Below are 18,744 nucleotides of genomic sequence, written 5' to 3'. Positions count from 1 at the left end.
GAACTCTGCAAGTGTTCAATGAATAGTAGCCATTATTACTATCATTAATGATAAATCTTAGCCCCCTCCTAGACTATTATTGTCATTTATTCTACCACTTTACAGGAAATGAATTAGGAACTGGAATTTAAGCAGAAGATCAACAGAGGTATTAGAAACCTTTAATGTAACACTGTAACCTACCACTTCAGCCTTAACTTGACTATTCCTCTATCTTGCAAAAATAGAGAAATAGCTCTTGCAAAAATGTGTTAGTTTTTCCTTAAATATGCCCTATATGTTCTGCCTCCATTTCTTGTTCACATTGTTCTTTTTGCTCCACATAATCTCTTTCCATATTTATTTATTTATTTATTTATTTATTTTTTTTGAGACGGAGTCTTGCTCTGCCGCCCAGGCTGGAGTGCAGTGGCCGGCTCTCAGCTCACTGCAAGCTCCGCCTCCCGGGTTCAGGCCATTCTCCTGTCTCAGCCTCCCGAGTAGCTGGGACTACAGGCGCCCGCCTCGTCGCCCGGCTAGTTTTTTGTATTTTTTAGTAGAGACGGGGTTTCACCGTATTAGCCAGGATGGTCTCGATCTCCTGACCTCGTGATCCGCCCGTCTCGGCCTCCCAAAGTGCTGGGATTACAGGCTTGAGCCACCGCGCCCGGCCTCTTTCCATATTTATCTGCTAAAATACTAGCTCATGCTTTTAAGGCATACCACAAAAGCCACATTCCACTTTGATATCATTATTGATTTATCCTTAATGTGATCTCCCCTTCCTTTAATCTTTGCTGGTTTAATGAACTTTATGGCACCTACCATTTTCTTAGGTTATCCTTTTTAATTCTATAATACCCCTAGCTATATAATCAGTTTAATAATGAGGGTATAAAAAGAGCACATGTACTTAAAAATATGTAATTTAACCACTGTTAATACAATAAACCTTTTAGAAGTCTTATTTGCTCTCATTCTAAGTTTCTATTTAAATCAATATTCAGCCTACATTAAATCTTGTTTTCTACATACCTTCTTTTTGTATTCCTCACTCTTGCTACTCATGTTGGGAGTTAATTTCCAACCTGAAAACAATGCACTCTGCTAAATCTCATCTTGTTACAATTTGTTCATTATAAGAAACCCAACCTGTTTTTTGGAGCCACCCTTTTTTTTTGGAGACAGAGTCTCACTCTGTTGCCCAGGCTGGCGTGCAATGGCACAATCTCGGCTCACTGCAACCTCCGCCTTCTGGGTTTAAGCAATTCTTCTGCCCCTGCCTCCCAAGTAGCTGGAATTACAGGCACCCACCACCATGCCCGGCTAATTTTTGTATTTTTAGTGGAGACAGGTTTTCACCATGTTGGCCAGGCTGGTCTCGAACTCCTGACTCAAGTGACCTACCTGCCTCGGCCTCCCAAAATGCTGGGATTACAGGCGTGAGCCAACTGCACCCAGACTTCTGTAAAGGCATTTCTACTATTCTTTTTCTATATTCATAATCCTTAATTAGTCACAATTAATACATTTGTATACTGAACAACTCACTCTATATTCACCTGGAAAAATAAAGCGATCTATTTTCAGCATATTAGAGTATTCAGACATTTGACTTTACTTTCCTCAAATTTTCTGCTTTCCCAAATGATAGCTGGTCTGTTTATGTTTTGTTTTAAATAAACAGTGGAAAAGAAGCAGAGTTACTTTGTTGAAAAAGCTTTTTGATTTTGTCAGACCTAACGTTGAATTGTGGCTTTACCTGGTTCAAATCTATTAAACTGTACGTTCTTGATGAACAGTGGTTAATATTCTGGTCCTTAGTTTATGATTAAAATGAGATTACTATTTAAAAAGGTTATTAAAAGAATAAATAAAAAATTATATACCATAAATGAAGTATGAAGACTGGATGCTAAAATAACACTTAGCTTTTCTCTGTATTGTTAACAGAACCCATTTGTATTTGTAAAGCAATTTTCATTTTCTATTGGTAGCCACTAATCTTTTAACTTAGACCAAGATCCATAACAGTCAATGCTGACTTTAAAGCTGCCAAGCAACACAGCATTTTATAAAGTAAAACATTTTTATTGGTTTACTGATACTGGGCAGAATTCATATTCTAGTATAACATTCAACATGAACAATAAATGAAATAATGAAAGATAAGTAGAAAGTGACACACAAATGCTTGTTATTACTGGTAAATTACAATTGGATATAATTATGCAATAATTTTAAAGCTATAAATAACAGGACAAATACATTTAGAGGCAAAGAAAAAAATCTTAAAAAAAAGTGTAATGTTTAATGTTCAATGAAGTTGATAAATTACTTATTTACCCGAATCGCTTGCTGCAACAACTGTTCCACCAGGAGCAAAAGGATCATTGTGCTTCAATGTTTCCACCTAAACAAAGCATACAAAACCATGAATAAGAGTGGCAACACCATAGCTGAAACCTCATCACCACTCCAAAGAATATACTATTTGCAAATTCTTAATTAATTAAGGAATATAGACATTAGGAACAAATGTTTCCCCATAGTGATCTGCAATCTTACTAACTGGAAATAATAAGTATTATTTTCTAATCTTAACTGTGAAATATAACATCCATTCAGAAAAGTACATGAAACAGATCTATGGTTTAACAAGTATGTATCAAGTGAACACTTGTGTAGTCATCTCCCAGGAAACTGACAATACCTCAGAAGTCTTCATGTGCCCCTCTATAATCACAATCCTGATTTTGGTGATTTTCGTTTATTTTTTTCTTCATAATCTTGCTAGTTGTATAGATGTACATTGTTTTAACTTTTTACTTATTTCATTTTTTAGAGACAGGGTCTTACTCTGTCACCCCAGCTGGAATACAGTGGTGTGATCACAGCTCACTGTAACCTCAAACTCCTGGGGTCAAGTGATCCTCCTGCCTCTCCCCTGCCTTAGCCTCCCGAATAGCTGGGACTACAGGTGTATGCCACCACACCTGGGTAATTTTTGTTATTATTTGTAGAGACAGGGTCTTGCTATGTTTCTCTCAAACTCCTGGCCTCAAGAAATCCTCCCACCTTGGCCTCCGAAAGCACTGGGATTTTAGGTGAGAGCCACCACTAACCTTTTATCTTGGAATAATTTAGATTTACGTAAGAGCTGTAAAGATAGTACAGAGTTCCCATACACTCTTCACTCAGTTTCCCCTAATGTTAATATCTCACATAATTATAGTACATCTATTAAAACGAAGAACACTGGTACAAAACTACAAACCATAGATTTTATTAGATTTCACCAGTTTTTCCATTAATGTCCTTTTTCGATTCCAGAATATCATTTTACATTTAGAATGCACACACTATTTTAATTCTCACATATCCTAGTACTTAATATCATAAAATGTTAATTTCTATTTTCTAATTGTTATCTAAAAATAATTCTGCATTCTGACCCTCAGAGAGAAAACACATGTACACACATACACACACACACACACATGCATACATACACAAAGATAGCTTTTTGCTAAAAAGATCCTGCTGCTTTCAATAATAAGCTATGTAAAAGTCTGGGATTAAGAGCAACTGATCTTGCTAAAGGTGAGGATGTTACCAGATGCCAGAGATTCTGGCTTTTAACTGTCTTCCTACTTTATACTTTAGTTTTTAATCATAGTCAAACCAATTGTATATTTAGGAAGATAACTGAATTTCCTCTTTCTGGCACCAGGCTCTTTTTAAGGGGCTAGCTGAAAGACTTGGCAAACAGGTGAAAAGAGTGTGAAAAGAGTTTCTGAACATTTATATGCAACTCTGATGCATGATGATCAATGTCATTTGTATTACAGACTCTATTTCCAATTATCAAGAAGTTGAATATTACAAATAAATGTCAAATAATACTGCCAGAGCTTAATGTACAAATTTCCAAGTTAAAAAAAATGTAATTGTAGAGAAAGATAATGTTAACTGGGACTAACCTTCTCTCTTTATAAGAGAATCCATTAAAACTACTAGCAGAAAGAATACTAATAAAGTTTTTAGAAATGAAAACTATGAATGATAAAAAGTAATGATAGTATTAATTGATGCCAATTGTATTATTATACAACTAGCACACTAACTTAGATATCTGCGGAATAAACAGCAATTAAAGAAAAACTTAAACTGGTCTATATAGCGAGATAACTTTCCATGTTTCCTAATATGATAGTCATAACACCAGTGTAAGAGAAGGGCACTGACATAACAAGTCACCAAGGACAGGCTGAGCATCCTTTATCCGAAATGCTTGGGACAAAAAGTATTTTGGATGTTGGGTTTTTTCAGATTTTGGAATATTTGTGTTCTACTTACCAAGTCAACACCTATAATCTGAAAATGTGAAAGGCTCCAAAGTCTGAAACCTTTTGAGTACTGACATGATACTCAGGAAATGTTTACTGGTGCATTTCGGATTTGGGGTGCTCAACCTGTATTATTACTTCTTCTCTTTGAGAGAAAGAAAAACTAACAGGCCGTGTTTTAAACAACAGCTTACAGATTTGATTTGCCATCACAAGAAGCAGGGGAAAGGGCATGTCTACATGTGCGTCAGATTTAGTTTCTAGTCCTTCATCATACACTGTGCAACCACCCTAAAAGGCCGTCAGGATAGCAAGGGGAACAGGACAGATTGTGCAGCCCGTGAAGGAACAAGGGGCCACAAAACTCTATGTCAGTTTGATAATTGGGGAGTTTAGCAGGGCCAATTTTTAAAAAATTTCTAGATTGCATTGGTGAAAATCTTAGATTTTGGTTATACAGAACAGAGTTTGAGTCTAGTTCTACCACTTATTAACTTACTACCGACGGAGTCTGGCTCTGTCACCCAGGCTGGAGTGCTGTGGCCGGATCTCAGCTCACTGCAAGCTCCACCTCCCAGGTTTACGCCATTCTCCTGCCTCAGCCTCCCGAGTAGCTGGAACTACAGGCGCCCGCCACCTCACCCGGCTAGTTTTTTGTATTTTTTAGTAGAGACGGGGTTTCACCATATTAGCCAGGATGGTCTCAATCTCCTGACCTCGTGATCCGCCCGTCTCGGCCTCCCAAAGTGCTGGGATTACAGGCTTGAGCCACCGCGCCCGGCCTTTTTTTTTTTTTTTTTTTTAATTGAGACAAGATCTCACTCTGTCACCCAAGCTGGAGTGCTGTGGTGCAATCATGGCTCATTGCTGCCTTGACTTCCTGAGCTCACACAATCCTCCCACCTCAGTCTCTCAAGTAGCTGGGATTACAGGTGCATGCTATCACACCTGACTAATATTTTAATTTTTTTGTAGAGACAGTGTCTCGCTTTGTTGTCCCGGCTGATTGTGAACTACTTGCCTCAAGTGATCCTTCTGCCTTGGCCTCCTAAAGTGCTGGAATTAGAGGTGGGAAACACCACACCTGGCCTCAACTTAACATATGTAAACCTCATAGGATTACTGTGAAAATTAAATGAGACAATGCATATAAAGAGCTTGGCACCATCCCTAGCACACAGAGGAAATTAGATAAGCTGCAGCTATTATAATATTGCCAATTTGGTTTTTTGTTTTGTTTTGAATGGTGAAATTACAAGCTGTAAGCAAGAACAATATACCTCTAGAAAACTGGAAAGAAAAAGTCAGTAAAACAAATGGTAGAAAAATCTCATGGGGGACAGGACAAGAGGAATGTATTCATTTTTAAATTAGAAGAGCTGATTTAGCTTTCTTGCTCTTTAGATCATAGCAGAATGAGAGGCTAGAATAAGAAGGTTAAGAGGAGAAGAATTCTGGTAGCAACAACTTTAGAAGAATTTGGCAAATGGGTCCACACCGCAAACTAAGCGCTATAGGAAAACAGAGTATCCAGTAGCCTGGGGAAACCAAAAATATTCAGTTACGAAGGTATCTGTCCAGTTTTCATTCAATGGAAAACACCAGTTCTTAGCCAAGCAGCTCTTTACTGAATATAAAAAAGAAGCAACTTTCAATAATACAAAATCTATTATCTTTAAAATAATCAATTACATTTTAAAGGAAAAATTCTTAATTTAAGAGTACTAGAAGATAAAATTTTTGCTTCAAATGCCTCTCAATTAACTGATCCTTTATAGGTTCAGTTTACCTACAGACGTGAAACTGCCCGTCTCAAAAACGAAGTCTCAAAACACAAATTAAAAAGCAAAACCTCCTGGCTAATACGGTGAAACCCCGTCTCTACTAAAAAAAAAATACAAAAAACTAGCCGGGCGACGAGGCGGGCGCCTGTAGTCCCAGCTACTCGGGAGGCTGAGACAGGAGAATGGCGTGAACCCGGGAGGCGGAGCTTGCAGTGAGCTGAGAGCCGGCCACTGCACTCCAGCCTGGGCAGCAGAGCAAGACTCCGTCTCAAAAAAAAAAAAAAAAAAAAAAAAGCAAAACCAAAAACCAGTAAAACCATTCCTAATTATTGACATTGGGTAATGGATGCACGAAAACTTGTTAAAATATTTCATTACATTATTCTCGTTTAAGTATTTCTAAATATCCACAATATGAAGATTTTTTTAAAGCCTCCAGATAAAAGAGCAACTAGCTATAGGACCTTAAACATGTTAATTTTTCTAAGTCCCAGTGTCCTTATCTTTAAAATAGGGATATCAACACCTACTTTGCAAAATTGATGTAAATATTAGACACAACGAATGTAAAGCACACACCAGTACCTGGATCAAGCATGTGGTTATTAAATAGTGATTGTATAGGTATGTATGTTCTCAAGAGAGCTTGACATTTAATGAGAATTTGTACTTTGCAGAATTAACATTCCAGATGTGTCTATGAAATAACATAAATGATTTTATTTTTCTAAAGTTCTTTTAAAGTGATTTTCATTATTTCAATAATATACCAAACATTTCAGAAAAGTTTTATATAAGATTGGCTTATAAATTTCCAATCATTGTTAGTATCCTCAATAGGATAAGATTTAGTCTCTTGAAAGATGAACATCACTTTTGACCCCGTTCAGTCATTCCAGTTAATTCCAGTGGGTAACCAAACTATGAAATACCAGTCTGAACCAAAAACTAAATGAATTGGGATGAGAATGAAATTCTTATATGGCCCATTAGAAGTAATCTAAATGAGGGTTCTTTCATCACTATGTATTTCAAGAAACTTGCTTAGGACACTTATTATCCATTTAACTTAACAGTTTTTAATTCTCCCACTTACCGATGTAATATTGCTATTGTTGGCTGCACTGAAAGGGTCAGTGCTTGAAGTGGCAAAAGGATCAGTAGATTGCCTGAAGAAACAGTCTGATGCAAATGGATCTGAACCTTTGAAAGGATCACCACCAAATGGATCTAAAAAAATAAGGCATGAATATAAGAGACCAAAAAAAATTATTGCACTAAATTTCCCATCACTTAAAGGTTATGATCAGTGCCTTAATTAAAAGGTAGTTTGGGGCCAGGTGCAGTGGCTCATGCCTGTAATCCCACCACTTTGGGAGGCTGAGGCAGGCAGATCACTTGAGATCACGAGTTCAAGACCAGCCTGGCCAACATGGCAAAACCTCCTCTCTACTAAAAAATACAAAAATTAGCCAGGAGTGGTGGTGCGCACCTACAGTCCCAGCTACTCAGGAGGCTGAGGTGGGAGAATCACTTGAACATGGGAGGCAGAGGCTGCAGTGAGCAAAGACCTGCCACTCCACTCCAGCCTGGGTGACAGACAGTAAGACCCTGTCTCAAAAACAAACCAACAAAAATCAACAAACAAAAAGACAGTTTGGGCTGGGTGCAGTGGCTTACACCTGTAATTCCAGCACTTTGGTAGGTTGAGGTGGACGGATCACTTGAGCTCAGGAGTTTAACACCAGCCTGGCTAACATGGTGAAACCCTGCCTCTACTAAAAACACAAAAATTAGCCAGCCGTGGTGGTGCGCGCCTGTAATCCCGGCTCTTCAGGAGGCTGAGGCATGAGAACAATCACTTCAGCATGGGAGGTGGAGGTTGTAGTGAGTCAAGATCACACTACTTGTACTCTAGCCTGGGCAACAGAGCAAGCCTGTCTCAAAAAAAACCCCCCCAAAAAAGTTTGAAATCCCATAGAATCTAAGCTGAGTATTTTTTATTTCACAGACTCCTTTGCAATTTTGATAAAAGATATAGAACCTTTCACCTAATAAACTTATTTTTTTAAATTAACATATAATTTCAAGAGATCCAATTTTAAGTTTCCTTATTCTACGCTATCATAACTACAGAAAACACAATAAAAACTTCTAAATGTATTTTTCTCTCTGAGCTCAAAGCTAACAGCCAATAGTTTAGAACAGGTTTGGGATGCAAAAACTAAATGGTAAACAAGATTTGCATTATTCTAATGAAAACTCCCAGAAAAAGAGTATCTTAAAAAGCCTGATGTTTTAGTAATTCTTCAAGATCCTCTTCCTCTAATCACATATGTGGGCTATAATCATAGGAAAACAAAATTACATTCTAAATCCCGAAGTAGTATAGATCATTATGCTCACCAAACCTTTAGTTAGTAAGGAGGAATCAGAATAAATATTAAAAGCACCAAAGTCTAAACACTAATGCCGTTTTTAAAAAAGTAAACCTACTGGGCACAGTGGCTCATGCCTGTCTCTCATTGTAGCACTCTGGGAGGCGGAGGTAGGAGGACTGCTTGAGCCCAGGAGTTTGAGATCAACCTGGGCAACACAGTGAGACCCTGTCTCCACAAAAAATTTTTAAAAAAATTAGTCAGGTGTGCTGGCATGAGCCTGTAGACCTAGGTACTCAGGAGGCTGAGGCAGGAGGACTAGTTGAGCCCAGGAAGTCGAGGCTGCAGTGAGCCATGATCACACCACTGCATTCCAGCCTGGGTGACAGAATAAGACCCTGTCTCAGAAACAAAAAACACCAGAAAAAAAAAAAAAAAAAAAAAAAAAAAGAGAAGTAAAAGTAAAGCAACAATTTATTAAGCAAAATCTCAAGAATTTACTACTTTCTTTATGAAAATGCCAGGCACATAGAGTATCTTACTGGGGCTTCAGTTTCAGACCCAAATAACATAAGTTTATTATTAAGCAGAAATGAATGAAAGCTAAGATGAAACTCAGTAAGATACTGACCGATTTTTCCAAAAGGATCATCTTTGAAAGGATCACCTGTGATAAAATAAACAGAAAGAAATCCAAATAATAATATTTACTGTGATGACACCGTTACTCAAAGGGTAACTTTAAAACAAAAGCAAAGCAAAGTTTATTTCAATAACTTCACTTCAAAGTAGATAAAATAAGGAATGTCATTGACCTTATTAAATGTACAGCCAACTATACTTACCTTGATCACAAGTTGAGGTTACAGATGGAGGAGAAGACATTACAGCAAAAATTTTACTAACAAAACCTCTACTCTTCACAAGAGTACTGGGAGGGTGTTATTATCACCAGTTCAGAAATAAAGATACTGAGCTTTACTGAAGCAAAAAAAAAAAAAAAAAATTCTTACAGGATTGAAGAGTCCAGAAATAAATCCTTACATTATGGTCATTTGATTTTTGAAAAGAGTACCAAGAACACAAAATGGACAAAGGACAGTCTTTTCAATAAATGGTGTTAGGACAACTGGATATCCACATGCAAAAGAATGAAACTTGACCCCTATCTCACATCACATACAAAAATAAACTCAAAATGGATCAAAGATCTAACTGTAATAGCAAAACTATAAAACTCTTAGACAAAGAAAGCATTAAATCTTTGTGACTAAGGTAATAGTTTCGTAGATAACACCAAAAGCACAAGTGATAGAAGAAAAAAATAGATAATTGGACTTCACCAAAATTGAATAAACACTTTTCCAAAAAAGACATACAAATGGCCAATAAGCATCTAGAAAGATGTTCAACATTAGTCAGCAGGAAAATACAAAGCAGGCCAGGCGCAGTGGCTCACGCCTGTAATCCCAGCACTTTGGGAGGCCAAAGTAGGCGGATCATGAGGTCAAGAGATGGAGACCATCCTGGCCAACATGGTGAAACCCCGCCTCTACTAAAAATACAAAAATTAGCTGGGTGTGGTGGCAGGCGCCCATAATCCCAACTACTTGGGAGGCTGAGGCAGGAGAATCACTTGAATTCAGGAGGCAGAGGTTGCAGTGAGTCAAGATTGTGCCACTGCACTCCAGCCTGGCAAAAGAGCGAGACTCCATCTCTAAATACATACATACATACATACATACATACATACAGTTAGCCGGGTGTGGTGGTGGGTGCCTGTAGCCCCAGCTACTCAAGAGGCTGAGACGGGAGAACTGCTTGAACCCAGGAGGTGGAGGTTGCAGTGAGCTGAGATTGTGCCACTGCACTCCAGCCTGGGTGACAGACTGAGTTGGTAGGCTATTGAAACCGAAGCCTTAATCCTTAGTTTACATATTACAAAGCCTTTTTTTGGGTAAATCTATAATAGAAAAAAAAAAAGAATACTTACTGCCAACGAAAGGATCAGACTGGAAAAAATCCAAGTTTGTATCTGCAACTGGATCTGTCAGCGAACTTGAGTCTACATTAAATGGATCTTCCTAAAAATAATTTTTAATTAAAATTTTTTTTTAGAAACCAAAGTTTTAAAAGGTACCATTTTAAAATAAAATAACACACATTCAGGTCATACACATGCTTTGAAAAAATCAACTGATGGGCTGGGCACAGTGGCTCACACCTGTAATCCCAGCACTTTGGGAGGCTGATGTGGGCGGATCACAAGGTCAAGAGAGAGAGACCATCCTGGCCAACATGGTGAAACCCCGTCTCTACCAAAAATACAAAAATTAGCTGGGCGTGGTGGCACATGCCTGTAGTCCCAGCTACTTGGGAGGCTGAGGCAGGAGAATCACCTGAACCTTGGAGGTGGAGGTTGCAGTGAGCCGAGATCGCGCCATTGCACTCAAGCCTGGGCAACAAAGTGAAACTTAGTCTCGAAAACAAAAGAAAAATCAACTGATGGTAATGTAACAAATATTTCTCTAGTCATAAAGTACATTTAACACGTTTCTCTTTCCTTCGCCTAAAATAGTGTATAATTCATCTAAGGAAAACAGTGATAAGGACATTTTAAAAATATATCACTTAATTTTTAGAGATAAGGTCTCTCTATGTTGCCTAGTGCCTCCAACTCAGGCTCAAGCAATCCACCTACTTCAGCCTCCTGAGTAGTTGGGACTACAGGCACTTGCCACCACATCCAGCTATTAAGAACATTTATTATTTATTTATTTTATATGTATAAATTCAAGGGGTCCAAGTGGAATTCTGTTACATCACTATATTGCCTAATGGTAAAGTCGGGGCTTTTGATGTATCTATCATCTGAATAATGTACCTTGTACCCATTAAGTAATGTCTGATAATTCACCCCCTCCTGTCCTTCCACCCTTATGAGTCTCCAATGTTAATATAAAATTATTTTTACCTCTTTTGAATGTCTGTTATTATCGAGTTCAGAACAAACTTTTTCAGTAACAGCTGTAGTCACCTCATTTTCATCAGTCACACCAGAAGGCAGTAGTTCAGGACTACTTCTTGCCTACAAAATATTAACGCAAGTAGATTAACAATATACTTTTTGACTTGGCAGAGACAACTGACTAAAGATAACCAAAAATTATTTAAAAATAAAAAGACAAGCAGAACGTATGCATCAAATAATTTCTCCTTCTATAATCTTTTTTAGGGAAATGGTGTCATCAAGCATCAAAGTCATTCATGTCAGAAACCTTCAGGTCATCTTTAATCCTCAGTTAGAATAAGACTCCAACTCTTGCTCAGTCTACCTCTTACCTCTTTTTCAAATCCTTGCCTTCTTCTCCATCCTCACTGTCACTATCAGTCACTTACAGTATTATTATCTTTGGTTCCAATTACTATAGCAGTCTTCCTTCCAACTGCTTTCCTGCCTGCAATACGTGCATTTCCAATCTCTTCTCCTTATTGTAGCCAAACTAACAGCTCTAAGATTTGGATGTGATCATGACCCTTCTGGTTAAAATTCTTCAATGGCTTCCCATTGTCTTCTTCATTTAGACGAGTGGGTGAAAGACTTAAGAAGTAGTAGGGGCAGACCGGGTGCGGTGGCTCACGCCTGTAATCCCAATGCTATGGGAGGCCAAGGCAGGCAGATCACGAGGTCAGGAGATCGAGACCATCCTGGCTAACACGGTGAAACCCTGTCTCTACTAAAAATGCAAAATATTAGCCAGGCGTGGTGGCACGCGTCTCTAGTCCCAGCTACTTGGGCGGCTGAGGCAGGAGAATAGCTTGAACTTAGGAGGCAGAGGTTGCAGTGAGCCGAGACCGCGCCACTGCACTCCAGCCTGGGCAACAGAGCGAGACTCTGTCTCAAAAAAAAAAAAAAAAAAAAAAAAAGTAGCAGGGGCAATATCTATTTTATACCACCCTTATCTATTTGAAGGATAATCTAGTAATCTGCCTTTTGCACTTGAAAGAATATTGTATAATCCATACATGACTGTACTGTGTAAATAAAATCAAGTCTGTTAACTTTTCACTTTTAATACCTCTCAAACTTTTATTCTTCTCATTATCCCTTCTACAGTCTGACTCTCTAATTCGTTTTCCACATTTCTAAAAGTTAATCACATCACTTCTTGCTTAAAATTCTTCAATGGCTGTTCACTGTAGTAGGATAAATCCCCCAAAGCTTTAAGATGAATCTAAATTTCTCACCTTCTGGCACTTTCTGACCTAAAAGTGGTCATTTTTATCCAGGTACACATGACAATCACCCATAGAATGTGTTTTAAAAATACACATATCTGGCTCTATCCCAGAAACTAGTTCAGCAAGTCTGGGGAATCACCTATACTTTGATAAGCACCAGAGGTAATGCAGATGCCTTCTAGGAGCGCCTCATCTCTTACCAATCCCCTCTCCATCATCACAAGATATCCTTCAGAACTTCTCAAGATTCTGTGCTGCATGTATTCTTCCACCTTGTACCTACACTAATACTGTTTTCTCTGGCAGGAATGTATCCTCCTCTTCTTAGCTTAACCCTTTCTCACTTGCCAAAGCTCACTTGCAAAGCTTTTCCCAACAAAATCTTTATGAACACCCTCCAAACTCTCCGATCTGAAAATTCTGTGCTTCCTTTAGTACAGCCCTCTAACACAGTGTTACACTACTACACTGTATGCTGCTTGAAGGAAAGATTGAGGTCTCTTGTCTCTGTAGCTCTTATGTAGTACAGCACTCTTGCACATAGTTGGTACTCTCCAAATAATTGGTAAATGAATGTCCTTAACACTATGTAAGAAAAATTATTATAGTTTTGGGTGAGGTACTTAAAAAAAAGTTTTACTTTACAGAACAAGTGTTTTAAAAACAGGCTCTATAAAAAATAAATTAGCTGGCTGGGCATGGTGGCTCATGCCTGTAATCCCTGCACTTTGGGAGGCCAAAGCAGGTGGGTCACTTGAGGTCAGGAATTCAAAACCAGCCTGGCCAACATGATGAAACCCCATCTCTACTAAAAATACAAAACATTAGTTGGGTATGGTGGCATGAGACTGTAATCCCAGCTACTCAGGAGGCAGAGGTTGCAGTAAGCCAAGATCACACCACTGCACTCCAGCCTGGGCAAAAAGAGCAAAACGTCTCCAAAAAAACAGCTGAAGTTATCTTTTTATACTATACTAGTTAAAATGTACAATTGTTTGAATTAGGACTCACTCTCTGCCTCTAAAAAGGAAATCTCAATTGTTCTCACAGGAGGCAAGGCCATGTATTTATATTAGATATAATGCCAATGAAACTTGGATCTGCACAAGGAAGTTGATTATGAAGGTTATGAAAGTATTAGACTCACTGGAGATTCCTGATGTATGGGCTCAGACTCTAGGTTGCTCTGGCCTTCAGTATGTTCATTAAGGTTGGCTGTTTCACTGCTGCTGGTGCTGAGGCTGCAATAATCTGTAGCTCCATTTACAAGAATGCTGTGTGGGCTACTGCACCAATTTAACGTATTATTATGATTTTCCAAATCTTTCATTTCCATCAGTTTCATTTGCATCTGCCAACACAAAGCGAGAATACAGAACAGAATTTATTACTCAAAAGACATGTAACATAAAAATGCCCTCCTCCACTTCCTGACGGGCTAGGTGTGGCAGCTCTTGCCTATAATCTCAACACTTTGGGAAACTGAGGCAGGAGGACTGCTTCAACCCAGGAGTTCAAGACCAGCCTGAGCAACACGGTGAAACCTCATTTCTACAAGAAATATAAAAATTAGCTGGGCATGATGGAGTGCACCTGTAGTCCCAGTTAGGAGGCTGAGAAGGGAGGATCACTTAAACCCAGAGGTCAAGGCTGCAGTGAGCCATGATCACACCACTACACTCCAGAGTGACAGAATGAGACCCTGTCTCAAAAAAATAAATAAAATAAAAATGGTTATACCCATAGACTTGGTCTAGGATACATTTGCTTCCTTTAAGAAGAATCTTCTGGGAATGCTACATGACTAAGAGGAAGGATTCAGTAATTTCTGACAATAAGTATTCCTTTTTTTAAAAGAAATTCAAAAAAAGAAAACAGTTTAAAGAATATCCATTCATCTGGCAGCATTCTCACTACAACTCTTTCAGGTTACCTGTTTATTGAGTACCTACATTAGGACAAGAACTGTGCTAAATGATAGGGATTTTTTTAAATGTGTAAGTTCCTGGACCAAAACCATCAGTCTGCTAGGAGAGACAGACATATAAGCAAATATGCAGGGAAAAATCTTATTACTGCTATAATAGAAATACAAAGTCCAACAAAAGCAGAATGCAGAAAATATCATAAAGAAATAAGAATTTAAGGTATATCTTGCATGACGAATGAGTAGGTAGGTACTCAGCTGCCAGATAATAGGGGGTAAGGAGGCACAAAGGTGAAGGACTTCATTCTATGTAATAACTGAGCACACTGGACTGGATTTTAGAAGAACTGGATTTCAGATGTAGCCCTTTTCAAGGATATGTAACCATGAGAAAGTTACTTGAACTTCCTTGGCTTTAATTTTTTCAAATTCATAATGAAAGAAATAGATTCCATGATCTCTGTGTTTGTCTAATCATCCTTTTTTTTTTTTTAGTTTTTATTTTTTGAGACAGATTCTCACTCTGTTGCCCAGGGTGGAGTGCAGTGGTGTGATCTGAGCTCAATGCAACCTCGGCCTCCCAGGCTCAAGTGATTCTCGTGCCTCAGGCTCCCAAGCAGCTGGGATTACAGGCAGGCACCACCATGCCCAGCTAATTTTTGTATCTTTCAGTAGAAATAGAGTTTGGTCATGTTGGCAGGGATGGTCTCGAAATCTCGGCCTCAAGTGATCCGCTGCCTCACCCTCCCAAAGTGCTGGGATTACAGGCACGGGCCACAATACCCAGCCCTATCTCATCATTCATTAAAACATTAGTCTTCATGTAGGGAAACCTGGAAATAAAAAAGCAAAGGATCTATACATAAGACCAACTATAACACTGCACATTTATCTACAGAAGGAACAATTTCCTTAAGAAACAAGCTTCCAAATTAGTAAATGTGAATTCAAAATTAGAATCACAAAACAGAAGAAACTAAGTTATTGTTTATAAAATAAGCAACATTTATTGAACATTTATATACTAAGCACCATGCTAAAATGTCTTACAGGCTTTGCCTCATTAATCTTCACAGTGGCCTTAAGGGGTAGGGTATTTATTAATCCTCCAATTTTGAAGATGAAGAATCTGACACTAAGGTGATTTAGCTAGTAAGTGCCAGACCAGTACTTAAACCTAGACCATCCAGCCACAAAGTCCACACTCTTAATCACTACTCCAATGACAAGATGTATGATAGTTTCAATATACAACAGGTGACAAAAAAAAAAAAACTATTGTATAAAATGACTGAAAAATGAACAGTAAACCAGGCAAGAGGTTGAAGGAGCAGAAGTTGGAAAGTATAACTGACTAAAGGATACAGAAGATCCATTTGAGTATATTTCTTGCTTTACAAAGACTTACTGAACTAATTTCCTGTTGCGAATCTCGTAGGTGCTGCTGAAGAGGTTCCAGTTGAGCCTTCCCTGACTCTACACTCTCCTCCAATTCTGCTGTTTCTTGCTGTAGACGGCTCAGTTCTTCTCTAGCTTTTGCCAATTCTTCTTCATAAGTGGAGATCTGTGATTCCTGACTAGTTAATTCAGCTTTCAGAGAAGAGATCTATAATGTGAAAGTGAATGAGAAGAAATGGGGATTAAAAGAGATGTCATTGAAATGTTCCAAAATGCAATACATTTATTTGTTTAGTTTACTTTACTATTCTGGTGGGTTTTTTTTTTTTGACAGCAATAGCAAATAATTTATTTAATTGAGAGAGAGAGAGTCTTGCTATGTTGCCCAGGCTGGATTCAAACTCCTGGGCTCAAGTGATCCTCCTGAGTAGGTGGGACTATAGGAGCATGCCCAGCCATACGCAGGCCTATTTATGGTGTTTTATTGTTGTTGTTGTTTTATTTCTTTGAGACAGTCTCACTCTGTCACTCAGGCTGGAGTGCAGTGGCACGATCACAGCTCACTTCAGGCTCAACTTTCCCAGGCTCAGGTGATCCTCTCACCTTAGTCTCTCGAGTAGGTGGGATTACAGATGTGGGCCACCACGCCTGGCTTTCAAAAAAAACTTTTTTTTTTTTGAGACGGAGTCTTGCTCTGTTGCCCAGGCTGGAGTGCAGTGGTGTGATCTCGGCTCACTGCAAGCTCCACCTCCTGGGTTCAAGCCATTCTCCTGGCTCATCCTCCTGAGTAGCTGGGACTACAGGTGCCCACCACCGCACCCGGCTAATTTTTTGTAATTTTAGTAGAGACGGGTTTCACCGTGGTCTCGATCTCCTAACCTCGTGATCTGCCCACCTCGGCCTCCCAAGGTGCTGGGATTACAGGCATGAGCCACTGCGCCCAGCCGCCTTTCATATTTTTTGTAGAGATGGGATTTCTCCATGTTTCCCAGGCTGGTCTCCAACTCCTGGGCTCCAGCAATTTCCCCCACCCCAGACTCCCAAAGTGCTAGGATTACAGGTGTAAGCCACTGTGCCTGGCCAATTATGATGTTTTTTGATGGCTGGTTTTCGTAGAGAAGGCTAACTGGTGGAGGGATAGAGGAGAGTTGAAGGTATAGGCACATATTTCTAACAAAAATTTGGAAAAACAGTTCATTAACTGCCCTATTTCCTCTAAAGAAGGCCTGTAATTTTTGTATGAACCTTGCTCCATCGCCCCCACGAACCCAAATGCTGACTAGATTGCCAACTACCACCACCAATAACAAAAAGTAGAGAATGTTTTCATCTTAAGCCAGGAAAAGCAACTAACGTATAGATGCAGGCAGCAGGAAATAGCCAGATATTACCAGTTGGGCCTCCTCAGCACATTTCTTTCTGACTTCCTTGAGTTGCTCCTCCAGCTGGGCTTTCTGCTCATCCAGTTCATCAAGGAGTTCCTGTACCTGCTGTTTCTGGGCCTGTAGTTTTTGCAGATTAGTATTCTCCCTTTGAACTTCATCTTGAAGATCCTAAAATCCAAGAAAATTAATATATTTATTTTCTTTGTGGGTAGGGGAGAGTTAAGTTAGTCATTTTAAATCTGCCTTAAGAAAGAATAAAGTCTTATTGAATATATTGTGTTGATGAGACTAGGGTACTTAACAGCTTTAAATACAATCTTTACTTGAGGACATCTTTCTTAGAATCCAAATTTAGATATTCAATTTGCTAACTCAAATCTGTCCTTGGACGTGTGATGGGCTTTGCTAACATGTTGAAAATAGAACTCCTGGAATTTCCCCACAAATCTGTTTTAAGCTCAATCTTTCCCCTCTCAGATTCTCTGGTCAAAAAAACCCCACATGGCACCTTCTTGGACTCTTTCTTTCACCTCTCATCTCTAATCTGTCAGCAAATCCTGTTGCAACCTTCTTGAAACTGACCACCTTTTTCAAACTTGGTCCAAGTCATTCTTATCTCTCTCTTGCCTTCTAATTGGTATTCCTACTTTCACTCATGCTACCTTTCAGTGAATTTCAGCACATCAGCTACTGTTAAAAACCTGTATCATATCATGTCACTCCTCTACTCAAAACCCTGAATTGTAGCTGGGTGCACTGGCATATGCCTGTAGTCCCAGCTACTTGGAAGGTACAGGTTTGAGGATTGCCTGAGTTCAGGAGTTCGAGGCTGCAGTGAATTCTGATCACGCCACTGCACTCTAGCTTAGGCAACAGAGCAAGATCCCATTTCTAAAAAAAATAATATTCAGCAAATGATGTCAGGCATACCCATATGGCAAAAAAAATTTCAAGTGAATCTCTAAATGACAGCAAACAGAAAAATTAATTATAGGTCAAGTGGGATGGTTCACGCTTGTAATCTCAGCATTTTGGGAGGCTGAGGCAGGAGGACTGCTTGAGCCCAGGAGTTTGAGACCAGCCTGGACAACATAATGAGATCTGTCTCTACAAATATTTAAAAATTAGCCAGACATGGGCTGGGTGCAGTGGCTCACATCTGTAATCCCAGCACTTTGGGAGGCCGAGGCAGGCGGATCATGTGAGGTCAGGAGTTCGAGACCAGCCTGACCAACATGGAGAAACCCCATCTCTACTAAAAATGCAAAAAAAAAAAAAAAAAAAAAAAAAATTAGCCCGGCG

At 39.1% G+C, this 18,744-nt stretch overlaps 1 protein-coding gene across 3 annotated transcripts in view; it reads right to left on the bottom strand.

Moving 5' to 3' along the window:
• The window catches only part of EPS15 (epidermal growth factor receptor pathway substrate 15), a 166,255-nt gene that overhangs the window by 26,202 nt on the left and 121,309 nt on the right, over positions 1-18,744 (bottom strand). For all 3 annotated transcript variants that reach the window (XM_033226407.1, XM_033226410.1, XM_033226409.1), the window contains 8 exons: positions 17,449-17,610; positions 16,068-16,265; positions 13,880-14,083; positions 11,465-11,578; positions 10,484-10,574; positions 9,122-9,157; positions 7,209-7,342; positions 2,326-2,392 (listed from right to left, as the gene is read on the bottom strand). In XM_033226407.1, coding sequence (XP_033082298.1) covers positions 2,326-2,392; positions 7,209-7,342; positions 9,122-9,157; positions 10,484-10,574; positions 11,465-11,578; positions 13,880-14,083; positions 16,068-16,265; positions 17,449-17,610 — 1,006 coding nt within the window. The remainder of the gene's footprint in view (positions 1-2,325; positions 2,393-7,208; positions 7,343-9,121; positions 9,158-10,483; positions 10,575-11,464; positions 11,579-13,879; positions 14,084-16,067; positions 16,266-17,448; positions 17,611-18,744) is intronic.

The sequence above is a fragment of the Trachypithecus francoisi genome, unplaced genomic scaffold, assembly GCF_009764315.1.
Source record: "Trachypithecus francoisi isolate TF-2019V2 unplaced genomic scaffold, Tfra_2.0 Lachesis_group12, whole genome shotgun sequence".
In the NCBI taxonomy this organism is placed as follows: domain Eukaryota; kingdom Metazoa; phylum Chordata; class Mammalia; order Primates; family Cercopithecidae; genus Trachypithecus; species Trachypithecus francoisi.
Note: the sequence above shows the minus strand (reverse complement) of the source record. Positions and strands in the feature narration are given on the sequence as shown.